The sequence below is a fragment of the Nematolebias whitei genome, chromosome 21 (genome assembly GCF_014905685.2).
Source record: "Nematolebias whitei isolate Nwh7 chromosome 21, NemWhi1, whole genome shotgun sequence".
NCBI lineage: Eukaryota > Metazoa > Chordata > Actinopteri > Cyprinodontiformes > Rivulidae > Nematolebias > Nematolebias whitei.
The window spans coordinates 7,661,557-7,670,214 of NC_056518.1; the positions used below are offsets into that span (position 1 = coordinate 7,661,557).

The 8,658-nt window shown below is 37.3% G+C and overlaps 2 protein-coding genes across 2 annotated transcripts in view; one reads left to right on the forward strand and one right to left on the reverse strand.

Moving 5' to 3' along the window:
- kdm1a (lysine (K)-specific demethylase 1a) overlaps positions 1–1,266 on the reverse strand; it is a 36,998-nt gene extending 35,732 nt beyond the window's left edge. The window contains exons 1-2 of the mRNA XM_037695153.1: positions 1,199–1,266; positions 596–632 (exon numbers count right to left, since the gene is read on the reverse strand). Coding sequence (XP_037551081.1) covers positions 596–625 — 30 coding nt within the window. The 5' untranslated portion in view covers positions 626–632; positions 1,199–1,266. The remainder of the gene's footprint in view (positions 1–595; positions 633–1,198) is intronic.
- A 791-nt stretch (positions 1,267–2,057) lies between these two features.
- On the forward strand, positions 2,058–8,235 carry tmem30b (transmembrane protein 30B). Its single transcript, XM_037695434.1, has 8 exons — positions 2,058–2,135; positions 2,539–2,737; positions 3,999–4,106; positions 4,194–4,301; positions 4,473–4,563; positions 4,645–4,782; positions 4,886–5,092; positions 8,023–8,235. The coding sequence occupies exons 2-8, from the start codon at positions 2,549–2,551 to the stop codon at positions 8,199–8,201; spliced, it is 1,020 nt and encodes a 339-aa protein (XP_037551362.1). The 5' UTR covers positions 2,058–2,135; positions 2,539–2,548; the 3' UTR covers positions 8,202–8,235.
- The last annotated feature ends 423 nt before the right edge of the window (positions 8,236–8,658 follow it).

Genomic DNA, 8,658 nt, shown 5'->3' on the forward strand with positions numbered 1-8,658 from the left:
AAGAGCCTCTTGGATGAGGGGCGAAACGTTTCTTTTTAACAAAAAAAACGAAGTCCAGATGACACGATTCAACCTTTTTTGTTGTTATATACCTGGATGACTGAGAAAACAAACTTTGAGTCTATTTAGTCGTTTCTCAGTTCAAATCATAACTCAAGCACAATAAAAACAGCTGTTATATTCACAACCACTTTCTTCTCCTACGCTACAAGTACACTAATGTTTACTGCAACATGGTCAACTGCTTGTATTTTTCATAAACTCAAATTAACTCAAAGGACATAGTTTAAAAGAGATATACAAAAGTACAAAGTTGGATTAAGCAAAAGAAACAAAGAAAACCTTTGTCAGACCTGAAACAAAAAGGGCAGCCCAAAACAATCAAACCTTTAAGTGAAAGTGTCAACAATAAAATCAATATAAAGATTTGTGTGAAAACTGTCTAAGCTGTTTTTTTTACAACCATCATCCATTTTCTAGCTGTCATCTAAAATCACATCACAGCTGACCACTGATTAAAAACAATAACTTAGCATGAGTGTGATGGTTTTATGAAATGAGGGCTCCAAGATACAGAAACCTTGACTTATTTTACCCATTTCTCCGTACACCTGGTTATATCCATTCAAACACTAAGAAATGAAGACAGAACCAGAGACATATGGTTACAAACAATACGAGCTGAGCAAAATGCACGGGTTCTAATTAATAACGGGCTAACCAAGTAATACACATCAAAATTAGTTATTTTTAAAACGTAACAATTAATACTTATTCTGCCAGGACATTTATGTTTGATTAAAAACGAACCTGGATTGTCAGTATCTTGATTACTATTTTGGCCAATTAGCATATGTTAGCAGCACATCATTGATTGTTTTGAGGCGCAATTAACCTTCACATACAACATGGAAATCAAATTCCATCGTCTCATAATTTCAAAGTAACACATATTTTTATTACCGACATAAACTTCCATCTGGTTTAAATATTCTTGGTTCAAATGATCATTTAAAGACCATGCCGTGCTAGCATACGCTAACAATGAGATGTGGCTAGCACGGGAGCAGGTGCGCCGGTTTTGCAGAGAAAACTGGTCAATAAAGATAGATTCACGCCGAAATAAAAGGGGAATTCTCTTGCATATTAAATATTTGTTACAAAGAAAATGAAAAATACTGAAAAACACAGGTCATACCCCTCAAACCCCCGAAGATGTTAACACAAAGACGAAACGGTTGCAGACGTCTTTCACGGAGCTCCACTGTGATTGGTGAGTGGAAACGTTACGCAATACCATTCTGTAATATGATTGGTTGAAAGCACAGTCAATCTCGTCGTCTGGTGTTTTACCGATAAAAGCTGCCCTGTCGTGAGAAGCACCCGTAAAGCAAAATTGTTGAAAAATAAATATATAAACAAGTGACTATTTTTTTAACCAGTAAATTTAACCAAAAATAAAATTAACCTACCAACTCATAATTTACACATGGTGAAATAAAAATAGCATTTTAATAATAACACATTCAGGTAATTATGGTAATTTTTTGTCAGGCGAGGGGATGTTTATCTAGTACCATGAAAAGCTCACAGTTGCTACGACCTGCATGTCGAAATAAAATAACTATAGATAAACAAGTTCAGAGCGATAAAAACACGAGAGCTTTTGTATCGTTTGACTTTCACTTAAAATATGTGTGACTAAACCTGTCTTTTTCACGAAGAAGGATGCTGTTTGTTTTTTACTGCAGTTTTTTACGGAGGGGTCCTTTTTTAGGCACAACACCGTGTCTTTTTAAGATGAACCATTATGCACAACTCTAAATTAAAAAAAAGTAATTTGCTGAGAATGTGGTATTTTAAAATAGTTTTCTTTTTTTAAGTAAAATGTACGGGGTTAAGAGTTTCCGATATGTATTTTACTTTGAATCGAAATCTCAGACTACGGACCGTGTTTGACATTCTGTAACCAATCTGGCGTGGGCTTGCTGAAAGTGACGTCATTATGCACAGAAGAGGAAGAAGAGGTGGGTGGGGCTATAGGGGCAGACAGGTAAAGGTGCGTTCGCTCACTCGCTCCTTCCGCCTTGGAAACTTTGTTTATGTCTTTGTCTCGGCTTTAGATTAAACTGCGCGTAAGTAAGCAAATATATATGTAATTATACTGAATTTTTCTTAATATAGAAAAACGTATAAAAATTTGTTATGCGGTCTATGTTATGCTGCTATCTAAAGCAGTTGTTCGTTAATTGGTAAATGGACAGTTTTTATGTGAAATATAAAACCTTTTGTGGGTGAACTGTGTTTATCAGGTGGAAAATTCATAATTTAATCTAATTTAATGTGATCAATTAACTAATTAATCTGTTTGATTAAAACAACATCAAAAGAAAGAAGAACTTTGGAAAGTAAAGCTTACCCATCCAGGCTTCTTTCCTAAACTTTGCATAGGCAGTGATTTAGTATAACAAACTTGAATTCTGGTGTAAACTATAAGCAAGAACAGACCTTTGAGCTAATACAGAATGAACCCAACAGAACCGAGGCCATGGTGAAGATAAAGAAAGAGTCATCAGACCGGCCTGACAACACCGCCTTCACTCAGCAGAGGCTTCCAGCATGGCAGCCCATTCTGTCCGCAGGCATAGTGATCCCAGGGTTTGTCCTCATCGGGCTCGCTTTCATCGGCATCGGAGTCGGTCTCTTCATCACTTCACGGGACATCCAGGTGTTGGAGGTAAGGTAGTCCATGGATGACGTAAACAAGTCAAAAGGGGAAAAAAAATGAGACAAAGCATTTATCAAACCGTTTGTGAAAGTAAAAGATCTTGGCATATTTCAAATCTACCACTTATCAGCAAAATTATTTAAAAAAATAGTTTTTATTCAACTTACACAATTTTTAACAGTTAAAGTTAAATCTACCAGTCTGGATGTAGGCCTTGCCCTCATAAAGGTTTTGAATGACATCATTCTTAACTTATGGTAGATTCTGGCAAAGCTTCTTCTTGTGTTAGGACCTCACTGCTGCATTTTTCTTCTGGTAAAATAAAGGTTTAATAAAATGAATTTGACACAGTTGACCACAGTATGTTAATTTACAGACTTGAACATTGTTTTTTTTTTTTGCTTTTTCTGACAGTTGTACACTGGTTTAAATCTTATCTTCAAGACGGCAATTAATTTGTAACAGTTGCACCTCAGAGAATTTTCCACTATCATGTGGAGTGCCGCAAGGGTCATTTCTTGGACCTCTTTTATTCAATGTATATATTTCCATTAACGTGTATGATCTCGTACCACATGTATGCAGATGATACTCAGATATACATTATATTGGTGTTATCAAATAATCGTACAAAAATTGCACTAGAATAATTCATCAAACAAATAAGTGGATGTTAGAAACAACAAAGTCCATGCTCAATTCAACCAGTTTGACACGACTGTCAACAAGGAAGAGGGCCGGCAATGGAGGAGGGGCCGTACCAAAGAGACCAACTTATCACCAACATAACTGGTTTGTTCCACTTTGGAGAAAGCTGTTGGGGGAAGAATCAGTTTTGTTGTGCGTTTTCTTGACTGATGAAGCCTTCTGGATCGAAGACAAAACGTTTCAGCACAACAACAACAACAAAAAAAGAAACTGTCCAGATGACCTGACTGAAAAATGTTGGATGTTAGAAAGTCTTTTCCAGTTAAATTCTCCACTTTAATTCTTGTTCATGTTTTCATTTCCAGTCAACTAATTACTGTAATGGATTACTCCAAGGTCTGCCAAAATATACAATTTGACAACTCCAGCTGGTCCAGAAAGCTGCTGCCAGAATCTTAACAAAGACCAAAAAATTTCAGGAAATAACTGGTTCTTCATTCTCTCCACTGGTTACCAGTTTCTTGTAGAATACTTTACAAAATATTGAGAAAGGTTTAAAGATGACAATGGTGAAAGTTGTAGTCATCAGTAATTACAGTTTTGTTTTGTTTTTCTCACACAGATGGATTACACTGGGGTTGACCAAAGTTCAGACTGCAACAAGTGCACGGACCCAAATACCAAGAACTGCGTGTGCAGCCTGGACTTCAACGTTGACACTCTTTTTAAGGTGCTTTACACAAAACTCCAACATAAAACAGTTCTTTACAGCTCATCAAACTAAACTCTGCTGTTTTTCCATTGTTCTGAACCTCAGGGGCCCGTTTTCTTTTATTATGGTTTGACAAACTACTTCCAGAACTACAGGAAGTACGGCGTGTCCAGGGATGACAAACAGCTCTTTGGAGACGTGACTAATTTTGCAGTAAGACAAGAAAAGACCAACAGTCCTCTTATTCTTATTCTCTGAAGACAATAAGGTTTTTGTCAGTGTCTTTGTGTGTGTTTCATTTTTCCGTAGCGTTGACACTTGTTTTGTTGGCAGAGACAGTTTCCAGAAATCTGATTTAAAATCTATTATTGTTATCCTTTTAAGAATCCCTCTACAGACTGTGCACCCTACAGGCTGGACAGCAACAACAAACCGATTGTGCCGTGTGGATCGGTAGCCAACAGCATGTTCAACGGTATGATGGAAGCATAAATCAGGTAGGCTTTCTTGCTGCGTCAAGGAATTCATGGTTCTTGCTTTTATTTGCTTTTTAAAGACACCTTCAAGCTGTTTCAGAACATCAATGGGCGAAGAAACCTGGTGCCTTTTGACGGGAAAGGGATCGCCTGGTGGACAGACTACAACGTCAAATTTAAAAACCCTGATGTCACGCCTCTGAAGAATGCCTTCAATGGTTGGAGCTTGAGTTTTATTTACCAGAACGTCCTGTACTGATCTTCAGTTATAGGTGAATATTACTTAAAAAGCATTAAAGAAAAGACTGCTTTTACTTTCAGGTACTGTGAAGCCCATATTTTGGACTAAGGCTGCGTACGAACTGGATTTTTCGGACCCAAATAACAACGGCTTCATCAATCAAGACTTCCTGGTGTGGATGAGGAGAGCAGCTCTGCCAAATTTCAGGAAACTTTATCGACGAATCACGGAGGGGGATTATAAAGACGGTCTACCTGCAGGAAACTACACCCTTGAGATTTCCTATAGTATCCTTTTAAACAATTTACAGATTTATTGGGAATTGTATGGGCAGCACAGTGGCGCAACTGGTAGAGCTGCTGCCTCTCAACAAGCAGGTCCCTGGTTCAAACCCCGGTCCAGGGGCCTTCTGGGTTGAGTTTGCATGTTCTCTCCGTGCATGCGTGGGTTTTCTCCGGGTACTCCGGTTTCCTCCCACAGACCAAAAACATGCATGTTAGGCTGATTGGTAACTCTAAATTGTCCCTAGGTGTGAGTGAGAGAGTGAATGGTTGTTTGTCTCGTTTGTCTCTATGTGGCCCTGTGATGGACTGGAGACCTGTCCAGGGTGTACCCCGCCCCTCGCACAGTGATTGCTGGACATGGGCACCAGCGACCCCCGTGACCCAGAATGGAATAAACGGGTAAAGATAATGGATGGATGGATGGATGGGAATTGTAAGGCAAGTGTTTAGAAATATTAGTAGATCTGTTTGTTTAGCAGCTTTTTGATTTATTTAATGCTCTTAAAAATATAGTCCACAACTAAGTAACCATAATTTCTGATCTAGAGTGCACCCGAGAAAAAGCCACGCACACAAAATTTAAAATAAAACACAAGTTTGTACATAAATAAGCCGCGGGTGTTCACATTGTAATATCAGAAACGATAAGACGCTATGTTTATTGTAGTATTTTGTTTGTGTGTGTGTGTATTAGTTAGTGTATTAGTGTGTAGTTATATCTTGTGCATAACATTACACAGAAGATTGTTCACATCTCAGAAGCTATAATAGCACTCATGTCAGTGTTTTTTTTTTATTTTTATTATCACATACTGATTCTAAGGATCTGCTTGACATCATTTTACATTCTCTGGCCTTCTTGATGTTAAATATAATTTTCTCTCCTGATGATAGATGTTGATAGATGTGTCCAGCCAACAAAGGTGAGAAAACTTTACAGATATTAAGCTAAAATTTGGTGAGAGTCATTACCAACATATTCTATCTGTAAAGTTTTCTCACCTTTGTTGGCTAGACACATCTATCATCAGGAGAGAAAATTATATTCAACATCAAGAAGGTCAGAGAATGCAAAATGATGTCAAGCAGATACTTAGAATCAGTTAAAAAAAACACTGACATGTTATACCTTGAAATACATTTTATTATGTTAAGAAAGAAAAAGGAGCACAGTTAGTTCAGAAAAAATTGTGTGGGCATCTGTCCAACATATCATGGGTCTGTTACATATTTTCAATTATTCTGAGTTTAAAAACATCTTTGTTGAGGAAACCGGGAGGTGAGGTGTCTCATTACAACCAGTACATTGTAGCAGCTTGTTGGACTGGTTAGGTGTGGTTCTGCCTTTTAAATAGTTTGAATGAACACAAGGACTCAGGAGATCCTGAACAACAAAACAGGCAAATCTTAAGACCTAGGTAAACAAGCTAGGCAAATAATGATCGCCATCTATCCTGAAACAAACTCTGTAAATCACTTTATTCCTGCTTTGCAAAGCTCAAACCGTTTAACAGAAAATATTTATTCATGACCGTCAGCAAAGGTTTCTGTAGGGTTAGCAAAATATCTCATGAACCACTGGACAGATTTATTTAAGTTCATACGTACGGTTACCGATTGTCGCCCACCAGCGAAGGTTTGACCAGAACGGCTACAGTTCTTATTTCTCAACATAATTATTTTTCATCTAAAAGGTGGCAGGATATATGCATCACTTTAAGGATGATAGTTTACCGTAATTTTGGGGGGGGGGGCTCTGTCTTGTCGAAGCTCTGAAATTCACATTTGAAACCCGTGCCTTCGTGTAAAAAGTTTTTACTCTGCAAAAATAAGCTGAGCACTTGTTTACTGATTTTTTTTAAAAAAATTTAATTAAAAGCTTTGTGTGAAAAATGCTGTATAAAGAACTCAAAACATTCCGAGCATCCACCATTTTGAAAAGCGAAAAACAAGAACGAGTACAGTGTTGCCAGATCTCACGATAGAAACAAGCAACCAGCTCTATGAAAAGAAGCACAAAACAAGCCCAACTGGCAACCCACCACATTGTGTAAAACCGAGGCCGTTTTTAAACGGTATAAACATACATTTATTATGGCATTACATATAAACAGCAAAATTATTCTAAACGCTTTGAATAACATACTTGTACGCTTTGGAAAAAAACATTTTGCATATGTAACATACATTTTTCTTAAGGAGACATGCAGCTGCTCGCTCTCTCACTATCATGAATCCTTAGGTTTAGACAGTCTTGTACTGCCATCCAGTGGTCATACAAGGTACTTTTCTTCTTAAATTTGACAAAAATTACTGTCAATTTTCAAACAAAATTATCACTTATCGCAATAATTTCTGAGACAGTTAATCGCCCAGCAAAATGTGTTATCGTGACAGGCCTATTGCAGCCATTCGAAATAAGCGTGACTTGTGCGTGCATTTAAAATGGCACTCCGAGCTCAGTGGGGGGCTTGGATGACTAGCGGAGAGAAAATGTTTACCAAAACTGGTCACGGCTTATAGACAAGTGTGGCCTGTATATGTACCAAATAAATAAATAATTTAGTGGACGCGGCTTATTCAGGTGCGCTCAATAGTCTGAAAATTACGGTAATTATATCTGACAATTACCATAATTGGCACATCTATATTTTAATGAATTTTAAACACCATAGGAGTTGAATAATTTATCATACTATGCTGCAAGTTTGTAATCATTCAAATAAACTTTCCAAAATGCATGGTAGCATATTTTAAAACTGCTAACAACTGAGCTAAAAATGGAAGTAATTTTTATATAAATATTTTTGCACATTTATTGCTATAGTAAAAACATTAGCATGATGACGGTGCTTTCTCTTGCTTTCAATTTTTTAAAATTCTCTTAATGCACATTGTGCGATTGTTGCAAAGCCTTAATTCTTGCTCCTCAGACTATCCTGTTCTGAGTTTTGACGGGAGGAAGAAGGTGGTGTTCAGCAACGTGTCCTGGATGGGTGGAAAGAACGATTTCCTGGGCATCGCCTACCTCGTGATCGGTTCCCTGTGTGTCGTCATGTCCATGGTCATGCTCATCGTCTACGCCAAGTTCAAGTTCCCAGGAGACGACTGAGTGTGTGTTCATAGACTGCTGCGCCGTAACAGTAGTTTATTAAATATGTTACCTAAATGTTTGTATCTCATTCAGAGAATCAAGACTCAGGTCAAATGGGTCAAATCCACTTTGGAACTGGAGTCTTACTGTTCTGAACAAGCTCCTTTGTTGTATTGTGCAAAGTTTAATGCTAGAGCTTTTAATTTGATTGCAAAAACCTGACTTTGTTAAAATTAGGTCATTATTTGTAATTTTTTACAAGTGTAATATAATAATGTTTGCAAGTATGTTTTTGAAATGAGGTTTTTGAGTGCAAAACAGTTACCAGTAAGATCGTTTGACTCCCTTACATCTGAATTTCTTAACTTTTTCTTTTGTTTTCAACTAATAATCTGCCGTCTCATGTTAAAAAAGTCACATTAGAAACATATTTTACATGTAAAGCTATTTAGTGCCAGCCAAACGGTTACATTTC